General features: G+C 38.5%; 1 protein-coding gene across 1 annotated transcript; it reads right to left on the reverse strand.

Annotated features, from left to right (window-relative positions):
- Positions 1-18010: 18010 nt before the first annotated feature.
- On the reverse strand, positions 18011-23986 carry LOC149211855 (uncharacterized). The gene is made up of 4 exons (XM_089391610.1): positions 23091-23986; positions 21883-22987; positions 21479-21760; positions 18011-21370 (listed from the first exon to the last, which is right to left on the reverse strand). Exons 1-4 carry the CDS (start codon positions 23618-23620, stop codon positions 18329-18331), a joined length of 4959 nt encoding a protein of 1652 aa, XP_089247736.1. The 5' UTR covers positions 23621-23986; the 3' UTR covers positions 18011-18328.
- Between the last annotated feature and the right edge of the window lie 3675 nt (positions 23987-27661).

Below are 27661 nucleotides of genomic sequence, written 5' to 3' on the forward strand. Positions count from 1 at the left end.
AAACCACATCCAAAACCTTACCCACTTGGATGGGTACAAGATAAAGCAAAACTGAATGTAACTAAGCAGTGTAAGGTTAAATTTGTGATCGCTTCTAAGTTAGTGGATGAGGTAAAACTTGATGTGATACCATTGGATATATGTGGCATGGTGTTATGGATTCCATATCTATATGATAGAAAGGCAATCTTCTTTCGTCATGAAAACAAATACCAAATCACAAAATATGGGGTAGAATATATTGTAAGGGCTCATCAAACTAAAATCAATGCCAGCCTTGTAAGTGCAGGACAAATGAAGAGGTTGGTGAATTCCAGTAAGGGTTGCATGCTTATGGTTGTAAGGGGAAAATATGCAGAATTATTCGAGGCTTTCCAGGGTTGTGATCGTGTGCATAAAAAGGAATTATGTGAATTAATTTCTAACTATGATGAGATGTTTTAGGAACCAAGGGGATTACCTCCGAAGAGGGAAATCCAACATGAGATCCATTTGCAACATGACGCTCCTTTACCAAATATCAACATGTACAGGGTGTCGACCATTGAGATGGAGGAGATCAAAAAGCAGGTGCAAGAACTATTGAACCAAGGGGTCATCAGACCGAGCACTTCTCCATGCAACTCAACGATTATCTTAGTGCCAAAGAAAGATAGCACATGGAGGATGTGTGTGGATTATTGAGCACTAAAACAGATCACGGTGAAAAATCATTACCCTCTTCCCCGCATTTATTATTTATTAGATCAATTAAAGAATGCTATCTATTTCACCAAATTGGATTTGTATAGTGGTTATCACCAGGTTTGAATTGCAGAGAAGAATGTGTGGAAAACCACCTTCAAGACCAAACAAGGGTTGTTCGAATGGATGGTGATGCCATTTGGACTTTGCAACGCTCCTGCCACTTTCATGAGGGTCATGAATGATCTATTTAGGCCTTTCATTGATGAATTTGTTAGAAATAATATTGAGAGGGGGGTGAATCAATATTAGCAATTTAACAATAATTCGTTTCCATAAACATATTTATATACGCTACTTCTGTTAATGAAACCTGTGTGTATACGCAACTACGTTTAGAGCAACTAGCGTATACCTTGAAAACTTATAATTTAGTTAGTTGATTTTTAATCTGTGTATCAGAACCATATAACCAGTGATCAGATGTAGTAAATAGAACAGAAAATCACACACATGAACACAGGATATAAGGTGGAAACCCAATGTGGGTGAAAACCACCTGCTGCAATCGTCTCTATCTTTCTTTAATAAGAAACTTCTTTTACAAATTTTGTACTTGTGCAGCCTTATACCAGTACGCAGGCTTCTACTTGCAAAAGGATACAACCTTCTCTCATTCTCTAGATTTTCCTAGAAGGGAGATACAACCCCCTTGGCTCTTGTACTAGTTGATGTGATTACTAGTACGTAGGTGCTGACCTAGAAAAGGCTACAACCTTCTCTTTTCTTCCAGGGACCACGTTTCATAAATTTTCAGACTGGATCCATCAATAGCATCAATCAAACATCAAATATATCTGCATCAACCAATCTCCTTTGTACCAACCAAAACTGAATCAAACAAACACTTTTATGAATGTTGTAACTAGAATACAGTAACAATAACTAGAACCCAAACCAGAGCCCAGAACATTGCAACAACAAACAAAAGTAGCTAAAACATATTTTATGAGACGTACGCTACTTCACTGTGTTGAACTTGCGTTATGCTGTTAAATGAAGGCAAAGCTACATATACATTGTTTTGAAATTCCGAACTAGCGTGTATACGCGCCTTTGCTATATTGAACCTACGTATAGATCTATAAAACATGATTTAACCTTTACAACTATTAAGACATCAGTTATACCCAGATCATCATATTTACAGATTACGACATGCGCCAATAAAAGATCAAAACCACACAAAGATACTTCTCTTCAAGCCTTAAGATCTTGACCCATCAATTGAACTTATCCTTCTTCAAGTGCTCAGGTTCCTCCTTGATTCAGATCCAACTATGCACCATAACCTAATGACTAGTATTCTAGATCTTGCTCTTCATTAGATATTCAATACTTGAGTACCTTTGCCTAATGATCTTCTCCTCCTTTTATAGTCTTAGGCCTTACTCAATACCATGGTCCAAAACCACTTAGAACCAATACCTTGGACCAAATACCTGGGGTCAACACGTCAGACAAGATACCTTGGACCAATACCATGGATCACAATACCATGGTCCAAATACCACTGACCAAAACCAAATTCTTCAGCATGTACGCACCTTTCCTCGCATGAAAGTGAGTGTATATGCATACACGCCTTTTGGTCGTCGAACCCACGTGTATACATGGCTTGGTCAAGGGGAACCTGCATATATCTCTTTTTCCTTCATTCTGTGAGCCTGAACTGTGATCTGTCATCTAAGTGAGTTGCCATCAAGGACAACACCTTTGTCAAAGCGCCAAACCTATGTCATAATGCCAACAATCTCCCCCTTTGGATTTGATGGCAACCCCAAGTCACTCTCCCCCTTTTTCATCAATGGCAAAGGGTTATGCTCCCCCTGAGTACATGCTGAAATCTTTGATATGCTAAAATGTGTTGTTCATGCTCCCCCTAACTGTAAGAAAGGTCTGCAAAAAGATGTTCTACAAGAATAACATGACTCTATACATCATAAATCACCTTCCTATCACCAAAGACTCATACATACATCCATCTCCCAACCAAGTGGGGATATACCAAGATTGACTCATCCACCCAACCAAGTGGGGATATACCAAGATTGACTCATCCACCCAACCAAGTGGGGATACACCAAAAGTTTATACATGATAAAACAAGAACATTACATCATCCATCCCAAGCATAGTGGGGAAACAAAATAGGTCATTACATGACCTTGATAATAAAAGATATACATGACATAGAGATAAAATATCTAAAACAAGACTATGATAGTCATCAGCAACTATCATCAGCAACATCTGTCAATCACCATCCATACCAGCAACCATGATCTCCATCTGCACCTGTTCCACCTGAATCAAAAACAACTGTGAAATTGTACCAAGATAATGCCAACAATTAGAAGTATATGCTCCCCCTGAACCTATGCCAGATGATCACTGTCAGACCCATGTCAAACTCTTTTCATCTTGAGTCTGGCCCACTGATATTCTTCAAACCAACATATACGTGGTTGTATCCGCAGAAACATTCGTATGTAGGTGGATATGCTTCATGAAACTCGCGTACAACCACTATTCTCTGAAACAGATAAATGTCAACTGCAAGATGATGCATCAACTACTCCCAGCTTCTATCTGAGGTATTCAAATGTCTCTCTGGGCAGAGGTTTGGTGAATATATCAGCCACCTGTTCCTTGGAGGGAACATACTCCAACTTGACCTTTTGTTCAAGCCCTTTTTCACGGAGAAAATGATATCTGATAGGTATGTGCTTGGTCTTGGAATGCATGACTGGATTCTTTTAAATATTTATTGCACTTGTATTATCACATAGAATGTAGATGGGTGGAGTACATGTGATCTGAATGTCTTGCAATGTTTGCATCATCCAAATAATTTGTGTGCAACGGGATGCAGCATCCACATATTCTGCTTCAGTTGTAGATAATGCAATTGAACTTTGTTTCTTACTAAATGAAGACACTAATCTAGAACCCATATAGAATGAACCACCACTAGTGCTTTTTCTGTCATCCATGCTTCATGCCCAAGCTGCATCTGTATATGCATGAAGTGTAAGATCTGTATCTCTAGGATACCATAAGCCAAAGTTTTGTGTTCCTTGAAGATATTTGAAAATCCTTTTGACTGCCTGAAGGTGTGTTTCCTTTGGATTGGTTTGGAATATTCCAACTATTTCTATTGCATGCATGATGTTTGGTCAGGTACCTCTTAGATATAGCAGACTACCAATCATGGATCTGTAGGTTCGTTGATGTACTGCTGCTGAGTCATCATTTGCGCTGAGGCTGCATCCTGTTACCATAGGGGTACATACTGGTTTAGAGTCTTCCATGCCATATTTCTTCAAGATTTGCTTGAGGTACTTGGTTTGTGATAGAAAAATACCATCTTTATTTTGTTGAACTTGTAAACCAAGAAAATATGTGAGCTCACCAGGCAAGGACATTTCAAATTCTTTCTGCATTACTAAAGCAAAGATTTGACTCATGGCTTCTTCATTACTACCAAAAATGATATCATTAACATACACAACAAGTATTATAAATTTATCATTATCAATTTTTATATATAGATTGCTATCAGCTGATCCTTTTAAAAAACCTTGTTGATGAAGGTATTTGTCAAGATGATAATACCAGGCCCTTGGAGCTTGTTTTAGACCATAGAGAGACTTTCTGAGTCTGCATACAAGTTTTGGATCATTTCCAAGGATGAATCCATCTAGTTGCTCAATATATACTTCTTCTTCTAGGTCTCCATTAAGAAAGGCAGATTTCACATCCATTTGATATACTTTGAACTTCTAAAAGCTAGAAAGAGCAAGGAACATCCTTATGGCTTCAAGTCTCGCAACAGGTGCAAAAGTTTCTTCAAAGTCTATACCTTCTTGTTGAGCATACACTTTACAAACAAGTCTGGCCTTGTTTCTAATAACTTCTCCATTTTCATTTAGCTTGTTTTTTAATGTCCATTTGGTTCCTATGACATTCTTATCATTAGGTCTAGGAACCAATTCCCAAGTGTTGTTCTTTTCAATCTGCTCAAGTTCTTCATTCATGGCCTTGACCCAACATTCATCTTTGCATGCTTTATTTACATGTTGTGGTTTGACGGAGGAAAGCAATGCTAGATAGCTTGAAGCTTCTGTAATAGTCCTTCTTGTCTGCACACCTACCTCTTTCTACCCCAAAATTTGAGTCTCTGGATGATTCTTCTGAACATACCTAGATGGAGTCTTTTCTTCTACCCTTATCCATTCTTCTGGTGCATCACTAGTTTCTTCTTCAGAATTAGTATGATTTGATGTGGAAGGATAGTCCTAATCTTCTTCATAATCTTTGGTTTTTACCTGCTTTGGATTTTTGCCTGCTTCATCAACCACAACATCAATACTTTCAACAATTTTCCCAAGTCTTTTATTATAACACTTATATCCTTTACTTCGGGAAGAGTAACCAAGGAGAATGCCTTCATCTGCTCTAGGTTCAAACTTGCCAATTTTTTCATCAGTCCTTTTGATGTAACATTTGCTTCCAAAAATTTTGAAGTATTTTACTGTAGGAGTCTTACCATACCAAAGTTCATGTGGAGTTTGAGTGTTGTTTACCCGGACATTGGTTTTGTTAAGAATAGTGATGGCAGCAAATGCAGCTTCACCCCAAAAGGTTGCAGGAGTTCCAGACTCATCTAGCATAGCACAAGCCATTTGTTGAACAGTTCTGTTCATCCTTTCTACCAATCCATTTTGCTGAGGATTTCTTACTGTAGAGAATTCCCTTCTTATTCCATCTTCTTCACAGAAGTCGAAGAATTCATTCGAGGTAAATTCCCCTCCTCGATCAGACCTGAGGCATTTGATTTTGTGATCTGATTCATTTTCAACCAAAGCTTTGAAGGCTTTGAACTTTTCGAATGCTTCGTCTTTATGCTTTAGAAGTCCTATCCAACACATTCTTGAAAAATTGTCAATGAACAATATAAAATCTTCTTCTCCACAAGGTGACTTTTTCCTTGATGGTCCACATAAGTCAGTATGAACAAGTTCAAGAGGCTTACTAGCTGATCCTTCCTTTTTAGGGAAATGTGTTCTAGTTTTCTTACCAAATTGACATGATTTGCATATTGTATTTTTTGGAATGCGGATATCCAGAAGATCACGAACCGCCTGGTATCTGCATGCTTTTCTTATTTGAGGGAAGCTTAGATGCCCCAGTCTTCTGTGCCATAGCCAGTGTTCATCATTTTTTCTTAGATAGCACTGTTGTTGTCCTCCCTTGAGTATGTACAAGTTGTTTGGATTTCTTACACCTTTGATCACTGTTTCTCTTGTATCAAGCTCACGAACAACACATCCATTTGATCGAAATACTACTTCATTTCCTTGATCACACATTTGATTGACACTTAATAGGTTATGCTTTAGACCATCAACATACATAACATTCCCAGTTTTAACCTTTTCTTTTAAGAGAACAAGACTTTACCTTTTATGACTGCAAGAGTTTCATTATCAAATGAGACTTTATTTTCCTTTTCTAAGGCATTATATGACTGAAGTTTTTCTTTATTACCTGTCATGTGTTTCGAGCATCCACTGTCGATATACCACTGATTTTCTTGTCCTACATACAAGGCTATTCCACATCTTTCTGTTTGTGGTTCTTTCGTTCTCCATGTTTTGGGACCCAATGATGCTTGCTCCTTCTAAGATGTTTGCCGAAATTTACTCCTACATTTAGAATCTTCATGACCGAAGTTGTTACAGATAGAGCATTCTCTTTCATTTTCAAGAGCAGAAAATTTATTGTAGGTCCTTTTCATGATCCCAGTCACATTCCTTTGATTTCGCACTTCTCTAGTCATGATGGTCTTGTAAGCAACACATTGAGCAACCTTGTGTCCAAAGTTATGACATGAAAAACATTGGCCATTAAAGAAATTCATGCGATTATCAAATCTACTAACCTGATGATTGTAGTTTCCATTGACATTCATTCTTGAAGCAAATTGAGACTGATTTACCTGTGGTTGGTTATAGCTTTTGTTCATCCTTGAAGTAGATTGAACCCAATTTACCTGATGATCTTCTTTATGCCTTTGCTGATGATTGTCAACCTGTTCACTTCTACTTGTTGCATCAAGATAGCTTTTGGAGGTTGATGGCTTCTGTGCTTGAGATGATTCTTCAATATATCCAAGACCTGTCTTTATCAGAGGAGAACGTTGCACTTTGATAATTTCATCTAAAGTTTTTGATCCTTTCGCAAATCTAAGATTGAGAGCTTTTGCTTTCTCAATATCTTTTCTTAGACCCATAATTTCACATTCTAACTTTTCATTGTGTTTTTCCCTTTCAGCAAGTTGGAATGTTAGAGTATCTATAATCATACTCTTTTCTTCTAAATAGATTTTAAGTTTAGAAATTTCTTCATAGAGACCATCTTCATCTAAAGCATCCAAGAAATCATCATCTTCAAAAGCCATCAAAAGTCTATAATCATTACCATATTCATCTTCATCACTATTTGATAAACCATCACTATCTTCATGCATATAGTAGCTCTTCTTACTTACATTCTGTTTTCTATTCCATTTTTCCGGTTCCTTACCTTTATCAAGCTTATCTTTATGAGGACATTTGGCTGCATAATGACCAACTCTTCCACAAGCAAAGCATTTAAAAGGCAGTTTACCTCTGAATCTTCCAGAACCTTGTTGAAGGTTTTTGACAAAGTTTGCTTCTTCCTTCCACAATTTCCCAAACATCTGTTCCAAGAGATTGAAGATACGCTATGTTTCTTACCTTCCAATAGACGAAGTTTCCCCCATCAAATATTGGTGATCTAATGGATCCCTCTCTTTCGTAGCTTCCCATGAGGATAGATCTTCCTTCAAGTGATCAAGCTTCTTCTGAAGGACCTGCTCTGATACCAATTGTTGGAAATAATACTGAGAGGGGGGGGGGGGGAATGAGTATTAGCAATTTAACAATAATTCATTTCCATAAACAGATTTATATACACTACTTCTGTTAATGAAACCTGCGTGTATACGCAACTGCGTTTAGAGCAACCAGCGTATACCTTGCAAACTTATAATTTAGTTAGCTGATATTTAATTTGTGTTTCAGAACCATATAACCAATAATCAGATGCAGTAAACAGAATAGGCAATCACACACATGAACACAGGATATAAGGTGGAAACCCAATGTGGGTGAAAACTACCTACTGCAATTGTCTCCGTCTTTCTTTAATAAGAAACTTCTTTTACAAATTTTTCATTGGTGCAACCTTATAATAGTACACAGGCTTCTACCTACAGAAGGCTACAACCTTCTCTCATTCTCCAGCTTTTCCTAGAAGGGAGCTACAACCCCCTTGGCTCTTGTACTAGCTGATGTGATTACTAGTACGTAGGTGCTGACCTACAGAAGGCTACAACCTTCTCTTTTCTTCCAGGGGCCACGTTTCATAAATTTTCAGACTAGATCCATCAATAGCATCAATCAAACATCAAATATATCTACATCAACCAATCTCCTTTGTACCAACCAAAACTGAATCAAACAATCACTTTTATGAATGTTGTAACCAAAATACAGTAATAGTAACTAGAACCCAGAACATTGCAACAACAAACAGAAGTAGCTAAAGCATATTTTATGAGAAGTAGCTTAAATGAAGGAAAACCTGCATATGCACTGTTTTGAAATGCCGAACCAACGTGTATACGCGCCTTTGCTATAGTGAACCTGCGTACAGATCTGTAAAAGATGATTTAACATTTACAATTATTCAAACATCAGTTATACCCAGATCATCAGATTTACAGATTACGACATGCGCCAATAAAAGATCAAAACCACACAAAGATACTTCTCTTCAAGCCTTAAGATCTTGACCCATCAATAGAACTTATCCTTCTTCAAGTGCACAGGTTCCTCCTTGATTCAGATCCGGCTATGCACCATAACCCAATGACCAGTATTCTAGATCTTGCTCTTCATTAGATATTCAATACTTGAGTACCTTTGCCTAATGATCTTCTCCTCCTTTTATAGTCTTAGGCCTTAATCAATACCATGGTCCAAAACCACTTAGAACCAATACCTTGGACCAAATACCTGGGGTCAACACGTCGGACAAGATACCTTGGACCAATACCATAGTCCAAATACCACGGACCAAAACCAAATTCTCCAACATGTACGTTCCTCTCCTTGCATGAAAGTGTGTGTATACGCATACGCGCCTTTTGGTCGTCGAACCCGCGTGTATATGTGGCTTGGTCAAGGCGAACCTACGTATATCTCTTTTTCCTTCATTCTGTGAGACTGAACTGTGATCTGTCATTTGAGTGAGTTGCCATCAAGGAAAACACCTGTGTCATAGCGCCAAACCTGTGTCATAATGCCAACAGAATTTGTTCTTGTATATCTAGATGATATTATTATCTTTAGTAGAAGTTGGAATGAACATGTATGTCATGTGAAGAAAGTGCTTGATGTATTGAAAAATGAAAATACTCTATGTAAAATTGTCAAAGTGTGAGTTTGGGAAAACCTCTTTGGTTTACCTAGGTCATATTGTTGGTCATGGTCAGTTAAAATTTGATCCTTCTAAAGTTGAAGCAATTGTAAATTGGCCTAAACCTACTAGTGTAACTGAGGTTCGCAACTTTTTGGGTGCAGTATAGTATTGGAGGAGATTTATTGCCAATTTCTCTATTATTGCAGCACCTTTACACGCACAAGTGTAAAGCAAGTCTTTCAATGGGGAGGAAAGCAGCAGAAGTCCTTCAAAACATTGAAAGAAAATATTAGCACCGCACCAGTCTTGGCCTTACCAGATCTCCAACAGCCATTCGAGATCGAAACAAACGCCAACAGATATGCCATGGGAGCGGTACTGATGCAGCAAAAGAAGCCGATATGTTACCATTCAGAGAAGTTCTCTCAAGCCGTGATAAACTATCCCACTTATGACAAAGAGTTATATGCCTTGGTCCAGAGTCATCAGCCCTTGCAGTATCTTCAGTCACAAACCAAGTTGTAGCAATCTCGTCATTTCAAGTGGATGGGTTTTCTTCAGCAGTTTCATCTGGTAATAAAGTATAAGAAGGGCACTAGTGACAAAGTGGTCGATATGCTATCTCACCCTCCTATTTTGTCTTTTGTTATTTTGCATAATGCTTCATTATCTTTTGAAAGTTATGCTGAATAATGTGCTAATAATGATTAATTTAAGGAGATTTATGCAAAACTAACACATGGTTCACAGGTGGACAACTATCACTTGCAGGGGAAACTATTGTATCACCTTGACAAGTTGTACATACCCAGAGGATAAAGGGTATATGTAATCCGAGAGGCCCACACCTCCCTTGTGTCTGGTCATTTTGGTGTTGAAAAAACTTTGTGTCATGTACAAAGATTTTTTTTTTGGCCTCATATGAAGAACATTGTGACTCACTATGTAAAGGGATGTGTGATGTGTTTTGTTTCAAAGCCCTCTAATAGAAAATTTGGGCTCTACACACCACTCCCTATTCCGAGTCGTCCATGGGAAAGTGTGTCAATGGATTTTGTAGGAGGTTTGCCTTTGTCTAGGAAAAATCACGACTATTTGTATGTCATCGTTGACCATATTAGTAAAATGTGTATTTTAATGCCTTGTAAAAAGAAGATCACTATAGAGCAGACTGCTTATCTTTTCTTTCAGCATGTTTGGGTCCATTTTGGGCTGCCCACATCGATTGTGTCAGATCAGGACTCTCGCTTTCTCGAAGAGTTTTGGACCAGTTTGTGGAAGATGATGGACACCAAGTTGAAAAGAAGCATGACATTCCATCCACAGACTAACGGACAGATAGAGGTTGTCAACCGCACCGTGGTACACTTGTTGCGAGGCTATGTGGGAAACAACCTAAGTTGTTGGATGAGCATCTTCCATATGTGAATCATTCCTACAACTAAGCAGTGCACTCATCTACGCATCGTTCACCATTTGAGACATGTTTTGGCTACCTGCCAAAAGACCCTTTTGATATGGTCTTTGGAAGGGAAGATGACTCCAGTGGACGTGATGACAGGAACAACGCATATCAGTTCATTCAGCAGATCCAGTTGATTCACCAAGCAGTACAGGAGCAGTTGGAGAAAAGTCAAGCCCGGTACAAAGCTCGACATGACAAACACAGAGTCAACCATCAATTTCAAGTGGGCGACAAAGTGTGGTTCCATATCACCAAGGATAGGATGAAGGGAGAAGGGAAGAAGTTGCGACCAATCCAGTATGGTCCATTCACGATCTTGGAGAAGATTGGAAACAATGCCTTTCATCTCAATTTTCCGATATATATTCAATTCGTAATGAATGTGAAGAACTTAAAGCTGTATGAGCCACCATTGATTATGGGCACCGAAGAGGTGGGCACAGTTCCTACAGTTGATGAATTTGCACCATAGTATCTTGATGATTTACCTGAAGACATCATCCTTGACAAAAGAACCAGGACTTCGTGACGGGGAGATGTGGAATGCCTTCGAGTTGGTTTCAAGGGGATGCACCCTAGCAAGGCAAAATGGCTGGAAAAAGAAAGAGTGGAGGGAACAATTCCCTCACTTTCCAATTGACTGATAAAGCTTTTGGAGGTCCAAAAGCTCCTCAATGGAGAGGATTGATCTAGGTGGATCTCGAGACACAATGGCATGGAAAAAGCTCAAATTTCAAAGTGGACAAAAGACGATGAACTTAACATCAGATCGAATTGCTCATTGCGCTGATTCCAACGGTGCAGATGACACTCCAATCCGAGTTCGGATGAAGGAGATAGAGGCAATCAAAGTTGGGTTGACTTTTTGATGACTGGGCAGGCTTAACAAAGACACAATTTGGCCTTTTCTGGCAAACAGAATCTAGCCAACTTCAGCTAGAGTCCGGCCAAAATCATGGCCTCGTTAAAATGATTCCTCTGGTCCAAAACCGTATTTTCAAAATTTACACATTTTGTTTTAAAGAAACCAAAAAAATATATTAAAAAAAGGGGTGGCAGGCCAAAAACCCCACCACGCCAACCAATGCCATCAAATAATAAACATTGGTGTAGGGGCAGGCCACGACCCCGGCCCCTCCCACGGACTATTGAAACCAACACATGAACGGGAGTTGGGTGGGTCGGCCCTTGGGGCGCGGACCCAACCCATTCAACATAAAACAAACATTAAGGTGAGAGCCATTGAAAAGGAGGCAAGTATGGTGGGTAGGCCACCCAAGGCGGGCCCAAACCAACCATTAAATTAATTTTTAAAACAAAATCTATTATGAGGTATAAAAAAAGGAGGAGGTGGGGTTTGACCGCCCAATCTTCTCCATATTAACCGAACCTCTAACCAACTTAGCCAACCTCTAATTTGGTAAAATCCGCCACCAATATTTTATTTAAACACAATTTATCAATGCGTCCAGGGAGAGGAGGCAGTGCACGCAGTTCGAGGCAGAATTTTGCAGGAGGGGCGAAATTTCACTTGGTCAGAATTTGAAAAATTTTATATGGTTTCAGTACTTCTCGACACCACGAATGCAATGGTGCTATCCATTTCTCCATCATAGTTCTGCATTTTTCAGCCATTTTTTAGTATGGAGGTATAAAACTCCCTTTTTTTTGTAACTGATGTTTGTACTCTTCTTTGTCATGCCACTTAATGAATGAAGGCCTCCCCATTGATCGAGCAGGGCCCGAAGACGTAGTCCAAGTCGGACGAACTCCGTTATCAAGTCTTGTTGTCTTATTTCATACTTTATGTGTTTCTCCTCTTCTCTCATGTGCACATTAAGTTTTCTATGTTAAGCTACAATTTATGCATGTAATTCTTTAACACATCTATAAGCAAAAGATTTTGGATCAGGACCAACAATGTGAGTTGGCATCCAAAGGTGACATTTCTGAATAAAAAATATCATGAGGGATGACATTGCAGGAGGTTCCACCAAGGGATACATCACCCTAAATGTGAAAAAGTTTGGGGAGACAGACAAAGGTAAATGAGAAAATCCCCGTTAATTTCTAAGGCAATTCTCATCCCAAAAAAATTTATTTTTACAAAGAAAATAATTAAAAAGACCAAGGATTGGGCCCTCTCTCCCTCTCTTCGTACTCTTGACAATATGCATCAATCGGAAAAGTACATGTGGCATGATTTGATTGGTTGATGGAACTTTGTGGAAGTCCAATACAGTAACATGTGGCACGCTGCTTTGGCACTTTCAGGTGGCCAAGTGGGTCAAAAGTAGGTGACATGTGGACCACTCAATAAGGTACACGTGGCAGTGGGTGCACAAGTGGAAAACAACATGGCAGACGGGTCATCCTAACACTTTTTTATTGGTTTACATGTGCAACATAGTCTTAGAGGCACAAGATTTTTGGGATGAGGTGGCAAACATAGTGGCTCAAACACATAACCTCAACGAAAATATGATTGGCTTATGATTAAACTAGGGGACGCGACAGAACACATCAACCTCGAGTTTTTTTCCTAAGAAGTTCAAAGGATGTGAATTATAAAAAGGTCAGGGTAATGGGCTCAGGGAACAGAGATATTATTGCATTTAATGTCTAATCAAGTTACAAAAGGTGTGTCCAGGAGTTGTTTTTATGAGGTTCTTATATATTATGTTACCAAGGTTCTAACAAGGCAAACAATGTGATTTGTGGTGTGTTCAACCCTTTGGGCTTATTATAAGGAGCTACGTTTCATGTTTTACATGGGTGTTAAGGACATATTTAAAGGGACTTCGGGCTAATAATAATGAAAAAGTGCCGTGTGCAATAAAGGGTTGATGGATTATTTCAAATGGGATACAATTATATAATGTAAAAGGGATAATGACATTTTATAGTCACCCGAATGCGGGTGATTATCAAGGTAATTAAGATGATAAGACGGTCGGGCAGCGGAAGGGTTGGCCACATGGCCGCCTGCATCTTCCCCCATGCCAACCTGAGATGCATTCAAGGCACCTTGTAGGCACCATTAAATGAATGTTATGGACGAGACAACACCATAACACTCATAGCAATGGCGTTTGTAGATCGTTATGCAATTCCTCCTCCCCTGCTCCATTGTGTTTGCCCTCCGCAGGCTACAGAGCCCTGCTCACGCACTGTAATTGGTAGTTGTTGCTGGCTGCTAAGTTGTATTGATTTGGACAACGGATTTCATTATTCACATACCGAACTCTGCAACTTGGCTCTGGCTCAGACCTCCCTTGTCCATTCTCTGCGCAGTTATTCCTCCATCCTCTCTGCTGCTAACCCTGCTTTCCATCCTACCATGGCTCGAGTCTGACATCGAATGTGAAGCAAGAGAGGAGGCACTCGCGGCGGGAGAATCCGCCCTCTTGTAATGCCTAGCCCTAACTCTGTCTCCCCTGCATCTTCAGCTGATAATCCCAATCCACCTAGCTCCTTCTTTGGACATTACGCAGACACCCGCAGCGGAAGGGGAAGAGCTAGGCTCCAAGGTACAGGAAGGCGGGATGCCGCGGTGCACACAACCAATTTTCCCCTTCCTCTGCATCCAACTCCCCATGTCATGCAATTCTGTTTTCGCAGCACCCTGAATTGACCCATAATCACAGCCACCGTTACTATCTCATTCTCTGAAGAAATTGACTTGCCGTCACCTCCACCTGAGCATAATGAGGGGCATAACAGGGTATAACCAAGCAACAGGAGCATTCACAACCTCGGAAAACAGCAAACCGACGATGATAGAGCCACCCTGCATGGTAAAGTGGTGGCTGGCAGTCAGCATGCTGCAGAAGGTAAACTTGGTGACACGCAAGCAAGTAGTCGACGGGGCAACATGTTTGGAATGCATGCAGGCGCAGGTAGCACCGAGGGTGCCCATCCAGTTCAAGGTAGCAGCACATCAGAAGCGGAAGATGATTGGGACAAATACGCGTGTCCAATCATGGAAGAACCAGCCCTAGACAATCTCTAGTCTCGAACAGCCAGGTGTTGCTTTTGGCCAGGTGGATTCTTTTCATGCTGACTGGGCAATTACAATTAAGTCTGTGTGTTTTCTGGTTACGTCCATGCAATGTCTAAGATGCTCTTTTTTTTGGTCAAAACTGCTAACCCCCGTGTGGGTTTTTTTATTTCATGGACTAGTTTCCCCTTTGTTGGGGCAGTCAAGGCTAGACAGTCTTATTTTGGGATGATTGATGCTCAGTACTATTGAGGCCATGCCTCACTGTAATCTCTTTTTTGTATCATATTAATAGAACAATCTTACTTAGAAAAAAAAATGACATTTTATAGTCCTGATTAGGTCCAACACCTATATTTGGTGGAGTCTATCGAAATTGGAGCTCACCATAATCGGGCTTGAACGAGTCAACAACTAGTTTAGATTAGAGTGTCATATTTGGAGGAGTTTGCCATATCTGGTAGCCAATCAAAGATAGAGTTGCAACTAAACATGTCTTAAAACTTGTAACATACTGGAATTTTTAAAACAAGCAGGTTAACTTAGAGATTAATTTTGGAAAAAATAAGTCATCGAGAACCACAATCTAGAGAAGAAATTAATGGAGCTCTATCCACTGTAAAGGTGAGCTAACCTAGGCAAAGTACAATAGTTCAGTCACAACATGGGAAACCATACAAAAAAATCAAGAATGTTGATTACATGCTACAAATTCTCCTTGAGCAATACTGAAGTACATTTTGAGCTCCATGAGCCTTAAAGAGCAGAAACATAGAGCCACACTGATGTTCAAAGATGTAATAGGAAAAATTTAATTAAGGAAATCCTTGAGTGTGTAGGTGGAATAAGATTCAAATCTTAGCATGGAAAATCACACTAAGGCCCATTCTATGATTAATATAGTTGTTGGAAAATTGAATGAAAACAAAATAATGGTAAGCCATGCTGGAGTACTATCTTAGGTAATGTGTGAATGACAATAAGAACTGCATTGTTCCTTGTGTAGCAGAGAAACAAAACTTTGGATTGTCAAGTTAAACAATGAGGGAATGTAGCAGAGTGTCGAGTGTGGAGAGAATTGAGTGAGTGAGAGATGTTGAGAGAGGCTGAGAGAGATTGAGGAATAGCCAAGGTCGAGAGTTGATATGCAGATTGTATGAAGGCCAAGGGTAGAGTGTTGAGTATGATGGTAAGGTATTGAAGGTTGAGATTTGATTGTTGTTAAGTGTGCATCTAGTGTAGAGGGTCGAGAATAGAGGGCATAATGTTTGTAATGCTATTGAGGTGAAAAAAGGGTAGAAAATTGGTTATTACAGAGAGAAAAAATGAATGTAGAGCTACTATAAGGTTGAGTGAGAACCGTAAATAAATAATAGGAATTTCCTTATTGAGTGTGGGTTGGAGCCTACAAAATATGGAGTTGGAGCTTCCATCTTAGTGGATATATGAAGTGAGCTTGGAGGTTGGTGCCTCCTACAAGTTTGTGCTTGCAAGAATTCCAAGAAGTTAGTGCTTTAGTTAGTTCTTGTAAGTTGATCAAGTGTCTACAGAAGAAGGGAGTTGGTGATTCTTGTTAGTGGGTGCTAGCAAGCAATCTAAGGGAGTCGGTGCTTCCCATCAATGGGTGATCACAAACACATATGATGTAAATACAGTAGGAGCTCATATTTTGCATCATAATAACAAATCATATTGGTGGTTTTCCCTTTTGTGTTTCTATGTTAAATCTTGTGTGTTTATATGTGTATGTTGAATTGATTTGTTGTTTACCTAACATGCTCATGGTTGTTCACATGAATGGCTTCCAAACTAAAAGATAAGTATAAATTGGCATTGAAACAAAATTAACCTTAATACTGATCCACCCCCCTCTCAATATTAATTAATGTTTCCAACATTCATGATGGATTTTTCTTCCAACATTGATGATGGATTTTTCTTACAATGACTGACATTGATCGTTGGATACTAAAACTCTGTGTAAATGAGCTTGGCTATGACTACTTAGATGGCATAATAGCTCATGGTAGTGGCAACTCAACCAATAGTGGTGAAAAATGACTATGCAAACAAAACAATGGGATTTTATTTTTAGCTACAAGTTTGCAAACCCTTTATCTGCATCTAATACCTACGATTCTATGGCGATTCTTTGGCTTTGATACGAAGGGAACTAAACTTAGACACTCAAAACTACTTCACATAATAGTGTGTATTATAGAGCTACGGCTCTCTAACTCAAATTAACTAAATTCTTGAGGACACATGACTAAATAAACCCAAAAATAGTAATAAGAGATATGTTAATTTTAGCTTATGCATGCATTGTTCTTAAATTTAAACTCTACCCAAACTATTAGAAAACAATTGAAAATTGAAAATAATTAACACATTCCAATATGCATAAAATTCAATTCTTTGCATTTCATTCAAAATAATAAAAGATCATTTTCTTTTTTTATATGATCAATTTCTTTTTTTATATATTTTAGAAAATATTAAAAAGGCAAAAGTAATTTGTTTTAATAATGATTATAATTATGATTAGTATATGTTAAGAGTAAATTTGATTTATTTGATTTTAGGGAAATAATAAATTACTTGTTAAAATTTAATTTAAGTTATTAAACCTTAAAACATATAAAAAAAATCTATAATTTACTTTACCATATTGCATTGTAATGAAATATATTTAAAAAAAAATCTATTATGGAAATCTATTTTAATAAATTAATATTATAACAAATATTTTGAAATAATAAATTATTATGATATATAATTAAACTTGCTTGATATTATAAAAAATAGCATTTTTTTAACTTACAATATTATAGTTTTATCCAAAAACCTTTTTAAGGTATAAAATCTATACAAATTTATCCCTATTTGTTATTTTATTTTATGTTACCCAAAATATTTTTTTATTTTCTGTTTGCAAAAATAAAAAATGTTTTAAGATTTTAAATTATAATTAATTTTTCTCATCTTTAAATTTTTTATTTTATATAAATTCGATAAGGGAAAATCTATTAAATAATTAATTAAATCAAATATAAATGAAACTGGAAGTTCCTATTTCCACCTCTCTAAGTTTATTAATGCGTCCTGACATAAACCCCTTATACCCAGATATAACACCTCCATTATAACCAGATATAACACGGCCGCGGTTATAAAGGTGAAACAATGAGACTCCAAAACTAAATAGTGCATCAAATCAAAATTAATTGTTTTGACAATTTCAACTCCATTTTAACGGCTTTAATGCATATAATCCATTTTAACAGTTTTAAATAAGAGGAAGAACATTGTAAAATTCCTCCCATCATCATCATAAAAATATGATACGTACATACTTATTAATTCGATTTCTTTACAGGGTCAAACGTGTTGCTTTAAAATGCCATGGACCCTGCTCAACAATAACAATCAGTAAATAATAATCAAATGATACTTCCAGTGGGAATCAGCTGCTGCTTGTTTTGCTTTGCTTTTCATGTGTGCCATGTCTTTGCCCCTCTGATCCGCTACTCCTACACCGGCTGCTCCAGCCCCTGGCGGTCTTCAAGTCCTCCAAAGTTTTCATATTTGGCTGCTCCTTCGACTCAGAGCACCCGCCAAACACGTAGGAGTCGAAGCTTTCTGGGCTGCGCAGACCCCCGTACGCTTTCCAGCTTCACACAGCCGTCTGCCCACAATTCCTCCAAAGAGACCAATGCCTCCATACTTGGCAGTGCTTCTAACTCAGAGCACCCGCCAACATGTAGGAGTCGAAGCTTTGTCAAAGGCGCCGACCCCTTAATGCTCCTCAGTTTCACACATCCGTCCGCCCACAACTCTTCCAAACTTCCCAGTGCATCCAAAATTGGCAACTCTTCTAGCTTGGAGCAGCCGCCAACATGTAAGAACCTAAGTTTTGTGGGCGGCGACGACCCCCGTATTCTCCTAAGCTGCACACATCTGTCAGCCCACAGCTCCTCCAAAGATGCTAATGTTTCCATGCTTGGTAGCTCTTCTAACTGAGAGCACCCCCCAACATGTAGCCATCGAAGCTTCGTGGTCGGCGCAGACCCTTTAATGCTCTTCAAATTCACACAAGCATCAGCCCACAACTCCTCCAAAGCTACCAATGCGTCCATAGTTGGCAGCTCTTCCAAGTTGGAGCAGCCGCCGACATGTAGGAGCCTAAGCTTTGTGGGCGGAGACGAACCCCGTAGTCTCTTCAGTTGCAGACATCCGTCAGCCCACAGCTCTTCCAAAGATGCTAATGTTTCCATGCTTGGGAGCTCTTCTAACTGAGAGCAGCCCCCAATATGTAGCCATCGAAGCTTCGTGGTCGGCGCAGACCCTTTAATGCTCTTCAAATTCACACAAGCGTCAGCCCACAACTCCTCCAAAGCTACCAATGCGTCCATAGTTGGCAGCTCTTCTAAGTTGGAGCATCCGCCGACATGTAGGAACCTAAGCTTTGTTGGCGGAGACGAACCCCGTAGTCTCTTCAGTTGCAGACATCCGTCAGCCCACAGCTCCTCCACAGATGCTAATGTTTCCATGCTTGGGAGCTCTTCTAACTGAGAGCAGCCCCCAACATGTAGCCATCGAAGCTTCGTGGTCGGCGCAGACCCTTTAATGCTCTTCAAATTCACACAAACATCAGCCCACAATTCCTCCAAAGCTACCAATGCGTCCATAGTTGGCAGCTCTTCCAAGTTGGAGCATCCGCCTACATGTAGGAGCCTAAGCTTTGTGGGCGGAGACGAACCCCGTAGTCTCTTCAGTTGCAGACATCCGTCAGCCCACAGCTCTTCCAAAGATGCTAATGTTTCCATGCTTGGGAGCTCTTCTAACTGAGAGCAGCCCCCAATATGTAGCCATCGAAGCTTCATGGTCGGCGCAGACCCTTTAATGCTCTTCAAATTCACACAAGCGTCAGCCCACAACTCCTCCAAAGCTACCAATGCGTCCATAGTTGGCAGCTCTTCTAAGTTGGAGCATCCGCCGACATGTAGGAGCCTAAGCTTTGTGGGAGGAGACGAACCCCGTAGTCTCTTCAGTTGCAGACATCCGTCAGCCCACAGCTCCTCCACAGATGCTAATGTTTCCATGCTTGGGAGCTCTTCTAACTGAGAGCAGCCCCCAACATGTAGCCATCGTAGCTTCGTGGTCGGCGCAGACCCGTTAATGTTCTTCAAATTCACACAAGCATCAGCCCACAACTCCTCCAAAGCTACCAATGCGTCCATAGTTGGCAGCTCTTCCAAGTTGGAGCATCCGCCGACATGTAGGAGCCTAAGCTTTGTGGGCGGAGACGAACCCCGTAGTCTCTTCAGTTGTAGACATCCGTCAGCCCACAGCTCTTCCAAAGATGCTAATGTTTCCATGCTTGGGAGCTCTTCTAACTGAGAGCAGCCCCCAACATGTAGCCATCGAAGCTTCGTGGTCGGCGCAGACCCTTTAATGCTCTTCAAATTCACACAAGCGTCAGCCCACAACTCCTCCAAAGCTACCAATGCGTCCATAGTTGGCAGCTCTTCTAAGTTGGAGCATCCGTCGACATGTAGGAGCCTAAGCTTTGTTGGCGGAGACGAACCCCGTAGTCTCTTCAGTTGCAGACATCCGTCAGCCCACAGCTCCTCCACAGATGCTAATGTTTCCATGCTTGGGAGCTCTTCTAACTGAGAGCAGCCCCCAACATGTAGCCATCGAAGCTTCGTGGTCGGCGCAGACCCTTTAATGCTCTTCAAATTCACACAAGCGTCAGCCCACAACTCCTCCAAAGCTACCAATGCGTCCATAGTTGGCAGCTCTTCTAAGTTGGAGCATCCGCCGACATGTAGGAGCCTAAGCTTTGTGGGCGGAGACGAACCCCGTAGTCTCTTCAGTTGCAGACATCCGTCAGCCCACAGCTCCTCCACAGATGCTAATGTTTCCATGCTTGGGAGCTCTTCTAACTGAGAGCAACCCCCAACATGTAGCCATCGAAGCTTCGTGGTCGGCGCAGACCCTTTAATGCTCTTCAAATTCACACAAGCGTCAGCCCACAACTCCTCCAAACCCACCAATGCGTCCAAAAGTGGTAGCTCTTCTAATTTGGAGCAGCCGCCAATATGTAGGAGCCTAAGCTTTGTCAGGGGCGACGAACCCCGTATTCTCTTTAGCTCCACACATCCGTCGGCCCACAACTCCTCCAAAGATATCACTGTTTCCATGCTGGGAAGCTTTTGTAATTCAGAGCACCCGCCAACATGCAGTAGGCGAAGTTTTGTGAGCGGCCCCGACCCCTTAATACTCTTCAGCTGCACACATCCGTCAGCCCACAACTCCTCTAAAGATACAAATGTTTCCATATCTGGCAGCTCTTGTAATTGAGAGCACCCTCCAACATGTAAGAGTCGAAGCTTTGTAGGCTGCCGAACCTTTGTGAGTGTCGCCGACCCCTTAATTCTCTTCAGCTGCATACATCCGTCCGCCCACAACTCCTCCAAAGACACCAATGTTTCTAAATTGGGGAGCTCTTCTAACTCAGAGCACCCACTGACATGCAGGATTCGAAGCTTCGTTAGCTGCACCAAATCTCCTACACTCTTCAAGTTAACACATCCATCTGCCCATAACTCCTCCAAACATTCCGGCAACTGGGGAGATCCCTACAAAGGTCACGCATTTCAACGATGAGAAAAATATTTATATGTAGTGCAGTCTGAATGAGATAGTTATACTAAATATACAAACACAGGAAACAAATTCCCATTTACCTGTAATTCGTCTTCTCTTTGCCACAATGAGTTTAATACGCTCCCGGACACTTGAAAAAACCTTAAATTCCTTGTTGAAATGAAGGCAGGGAGAGTAGAGTATGGACACTTCATCCAACGGAGCCATAAGATCTTTGGTAACTTCACCCTCTTCAAAATGTGTTCCAACAGAGAACCTTCGGTATCAAGGATTTGCAACCTACTCATAAGAATGGCGCCCAATACATCATCATCCTTATTGTATTCAGTGAGATCCATCTTAAGTCCCCGCACGGGTATAGCCTGTCAACTCTTGTAAAACGATCGTCACTACTTGTTTATTCTTGAAATATGATAATGAATTAAAAATTGATGCCAGACAGACTTATGAAATAAAATAAAAGATTGAATGAGTAAACACTTACGCATGATTGCTGTAACAAATCAATGATAACATTCTCTGTCCAACGCGAAAGCCGACGCGGTGACGATTTCTGGCCGACATCTATTCCCAAATTTCTCAGGTGGTCATGCATACGCAGCGAATTCCAACTGTCCACCTCCACAAGAGATTTGTCCATTAAGTTTTGGAGCCCCCGCCTTCCACTCCAGCCTGATGCGTTCCATAGGCTTATGGCTGTATCCCTATTTTGTCCTCTGAAAAAACATGCGATGTCTAGGAATATCTGTCGTTCCTCTTCATTTAGTGAGATATAACTTATTCTTAATGTGTTAAGGATCTCACTGGGAAGCATTTGTTGAAGACTCTTCAATTCGACTTCCCACTCAGATATTTCTTTATCATAAAGAAGTGCCCCAAATATTTTCAAAGATAAGGGTAATCCTTTACAAGATTCTAAAAACTTATCTACCAAAGGTTCAAAATCTGGAAGCGGAGAGGCTTGGCCGAAGGCATGGAAGCAGAAGAGCTCTCGGGAGAGCTGTGTATTAAGTCCAGTCAGAGTATAAATTGATGAGTTTTCAACTCTTGAACGTCTGAGAACATCCTTATCTTTAGATGTAATCAATATTAAGCTCCCTGAATGTAGATCATCAATGCAAACTGGCAAAAGTGCATTAACCTGATTCACATCGTCTACATCATCTAAGATTACCAATGCGTTACAAGATTTGAGAGGTTCTATGAGCATCTCTTTACCTTCATCAACATTGTATATCAGCTTATCTAATCCACTCAAGTTCTTAAGAAGTATTCTCTGCAACGAATTTAAAGAGTTTTTAGCTGCACTATCTCTAACTTCAAATAAAAAGCAGGATCTGTGATAATCTGATTTCTTCATATTGAAGAAATGTTTTGCAAAAGTTGTCTTTCCTACGCCACCTAACCCCACGATCCCCAATATCTGAGATTTCCCCCTTTGCTGTTGCTGCAACAGGACTGTCTCTTCAAAATCTTGAAGCTTAAAATTCAAACCCGTTGGATAGTCGGCCACGGGCAACTCTGGCTTTTTCACTATTTCCGACAGACACTTAACAACCTTATCTAGCAGCTCCATCTCCACCTCCTTTCTAGTTATTCAGAACAAAATAAATATAACAGTGAGAAACAAACGTCTATGTCTATTTATCAAACATAAAATACTATCATTGATAGGCAAGGTTGAGTTTTTACCCAATATTGCACGCCTCCAGCTCAAAACCACTAATGTCTGCAACACGAAAAAGTGCATTTCTCCAATCTTCAATAGTCTTGGAGTCAAATCGTGGCTTCTCTTCATTAGTTTGAGGGTCAGAAGTTCTCTTCTCTGCGAGGTTTTGTAAGGCTTGAGCATACCTTCCCCTTTTACTCCGCGTCCATCGAACCTCCGCAGGCGTGACACCGTAAAACACTGGAATTGTCGGAACCCCTGAGTCCAACATCTGCACGAGCTCATCTAGGCACCAATTTGATTCAGCGTAACGAGGAGAGAAGATCGCCACATGGGCTGAGGCAGTCTCAATAGCGCGTTTTATTTGAGAAGGAAAATCGTATCCCCGCTGCAACTCGTCCTCATCCAGAAAGGCCTTCAATTCAATTGAGCGAAGGCGATTGTAGAGCGACTTGGCGAAGGTTTTCTTCACGTCAACTCCGCGGTGATTTATGAATATCTCATACCACTGACTGTTGTTGGAATGAGCAGCCGTAGACGAGGAAGCGGCCATTGCAAATCAGCAAACAGAAATAAAATAAAAAAAAATAGCAGTATCGTTGATGCTATGGAGATAATTCGCAGGGTTTCAGAAGCGCAGAGATATTGTTGGGAAGAACGGTGTGCAGCCTTATCCCCTATATGCCTCAAACCCTGAATAACTCAAACCCTGAGCTTATGTCAATGGCCGATTTCCCTAATATTCGGCAATCGGACGGACACTGGTTCGGTCAAACTAATTTACTGTAGTTCAAAAGAAAGATAAAGAGATATGGACGCACAACCACACCTTTAGTTCAAAAGAAAGACAAAGATATATGGACGCACAACAACACCTTTATTCAAAAGAAAGATAAAGATACATGGACGCACAACTATTCCAACGCACTACATTCATTCCAACCCACTCCATTTGCATTTATTCAAAATAAAAACGATAAAGAGATGCGGGTGACTCTTAAACAGTCCCGTCCACCCACTCCATTTATTGAAAAGAAAGAAGCGATAAAGAGATATAGTGACTACTAACCACTTAGAACGTCTTGGACTGGGTGATAAAGGGATATGACAGGCTATTAATCACTCAAATCGATTTATTGAAATAGATTTTAAGTAATTTAAGTGAAATTCTAAAATCTTGTCTTGGAAGAAAATGTGGATATCATTTGAAAAATGTTATCATTATTGATATTTTTAAATATAATCTAATTAATCTCATCTCATTAATTTTTATATAATTTTTTAATTAATTAGTTCAAATATGATATAATAAAATTTAAATTAATTTATTATTTTAATGATAAGTTTAAATTAATTTAAAAATGAGTAGGTATATGTGTAGGTATTAGATGTAATATAAAATTGTATGTAAACAATTTTAATATGAATATAATTATAATCAGTATATTTGTAATAATTATTGGAGCTTCTAAATAAATAAGAGGAATGGTAAATAAATTAAAATAAAATATATTTATTCCATAAATCTATTTATATTTACTAAAACTCAAAAAAGAGGTTTTATTTAGGTAAAGGTTATGGGCCAAATACCATGGAACAAATTATTATTAATACCATAGGCCAACTAACATATTTATAAAACAGTTTTGTAAATAAATAAATATAAGTGAGGTATCCAGATAAAAATAAATAAATATAAAAGAGGTATGGTAAATAATTAAAAATATATCAAATAGGATTAGAAATCAACATCTAATTATATACCAAGCCCATGGGCCAAATACCATGGCAAGTAAAATAGGTATGGTAAATAAATAAAAATATAAATAAACAAGATTTATAATAAATAAATAAAACCTTTTTTTATATTTACTCCATAAACCTCTTTATATTTACAAAAACTAAAAAAAGAGGCTTTATTTAGGTGAAACCTATACGTCAAATACCATATTTATAAAAGAGATATAGTAAATAAATAAAAATATAAATAAACCATAAGTATGGTAAATAAATAAAACCCCTTTTAATATTTACTCCATAATCCTTTTTATATTTACAAAAACTAAAAAAAAAATATTAGGTGAAGCCTCTTGGCCAAATTATTATTAATATCGTGCAAAAAAAATATTATTAACCCTATTATTATTATTATTATTATTATTAAATAATGTAATATCCATATCAATATATTATAATATTAATATTATTAAATTTAATAACTTTGAATTAATACAACATTGGGTTTGTCTCTCCATGTATGTCACTTTATGTCTTTGTTCTCCCATCCGATAGATATATATATCTAACCTTAATATATATCATGATATGTTAATATATATCATAATATAACAAATTTAATATTGTATTAATTCATTCATATTGATATATTACAATATTAATATTATTAATTCAAAGTTATTAAGTTTAATAATATTAATATTGTAATATATCAATATGAATGAATTAATACAATATTAAATTTGTTATATTATAATATATATTAATATTTCATGATATATATTAAAGCTAGATATATATGGGAAGGGAAAACAAAGACATAGAGTGATAGAGGTGGAGAGATAGGGGTGTCACGCCCCAATCCCGTGGTAGTCTTTAAGCCACACATAGGTGGGTGCGACATATTATGGGAATTTTGAGGTCTAAAATGGGCTTTCTAAGAAAAATATACAACCAAAATAAACTTTATAAGAAGCAATAGGATTCAAGATGATGATGTCAACTATGAGAATGATTCACCATTTTTGGAGTAAAAAAATAAAAATAATAAAACTACTTTTTCAACTCGTATTTTTCACTTATTTTCGTGAGATTTTACTCAAATTTCCAGCGGAAGTACTCATTGGATGAAAAATTTAACTCATCATCCAAGGAGTACCCATGTTTCATACTTTTGATGGACCATTCTACAAGAAAAATGAGAAATACGTGAAAAAACGTGATTGCAATCACAATTTTCATGTATTTCTCATTTTTTGTGTAGCAAGGTCCATCAAAAATATGCATCATGAGCACTCCTTGAATGAGGAATCAAATTTTGCATTGAACGAGTGTTTTCACTCGAAATTTGAGTAAACCCATAAGGAAATAAGTTGAAATTACAAGTTGATTTTTTTTTTTTTCCCTCTAAAATTTGATGATGTAATCTAATCTTAATTTATTATTTCCACTATTATTTTATAATTTCTTTAGGAGACCCATTTAGACCTCAAAACACCCCTAATGTTACCGTACTTTTTCTTTTAATCAATACTCAAGTACACGGATTAAGCCTACTTCAACACTTAACTAATTTTTCAATAAGTGTTCTCACAATGCAATGAAAATAATAAACATTATATCTTCTTCAATTATCTTCCATTATACATATGTAGTGGAAATCATAACAACATCACACAAATATACCCATATATACTTGGGAGGGGCAACTCTCGTAAAGTCCACCCAACAATTTTATAATAAACTTCAGTATTTTACAAAATATACAATTTTACATAAGTTGTGCAGCGAACCAACTCGACTTGCACACTTATCCAAATATACCCAACAATCGTGCCCCAAGTCGTGCAACACATTGTTGCCACCTTCACACTAGAAACTCCAAGTTTGGTCACGGCTTAACACTTCAATTGAGCGAAGGCAATTTTAGAGTGACTTGGCGAAGGTTTTCTTCATGTCAACTCCGCGATGATTTATGAATATCTCATACCACTGACTGTTGTTGGAATGAGCAGCTGTAGACGAGGAAGCGGCCATTGCAAATCAGCAAAAAAATATATATATATAATAATAATAATAATAAATAAAAAATAGAAGTATCTTTGATGCTATGGAGATAATTCGCAGGGTTTCAAAGGCGCAGAGATATTGTTGGGAAAAACGGTGTGCAGCCTTATCTCCTATATACTTCAAACTCTGAACTTATGTCGATTGCCGATTTCCCTAATATTCAGCAATCAGACAGACATTGGTTCAGTGGAACCAATTTACTATAGTTAAAAAGAAAAACAAAGAGATATGGACGCACAACCACACCTTTAGTTCAAAAGAAAGACAAAGATATATGGACGCACAACAACACCTTTATTCAAAATAAAGATAAAGACATATGGACGCACAACCATTCCAACGCACTCCATTTATTCCAACCCACTCCAACCTATCATTCTAACCCACTCCATTTGCATTTATTCAAAAGAAAAACGATAAAAAGATGCGGTGACTCTGAAACAGTCCCGTCCACCCACTCCATTTATTGAAAAGAAAGAAACGATAAAGAGATATAGTGACTACTAACCACTTAGAACGTGTTGGACTGGGTGATAAAGGGATATGACAGGCTATTAATCACTCAAATCGATTTATTGATTTATTGAAATAGATTTTAAGTAATTTAAGTGAAATTCTAAAATCTGGTAATGGAAGAAAATGTGGATATCATTTGAAAAATGTTATCATTATTGATATTTTTAAAAATAATCTAATTAATCTCATTTCATTAATTTTTATATAATTTTTTCATTAATTAGTTTAAATATGATATAATAAAATTATAATTATAATTTTTTAATTAATT

This window comes from Pinus tabuliformis, chromosome 1_1 (assembly GCF_031772625.1).
Source record: "Pinus tabuliformis cultivar Carrire ecotype Pingquan chromosome 1_1, CPIR1, whole genome shotgun sequence".
NCBI lineage: Eukaryota > Viridiplantae > Streptophyta > Pinopsida > Pinales > Pinaceae > Pinus > Pinus tabuliformis.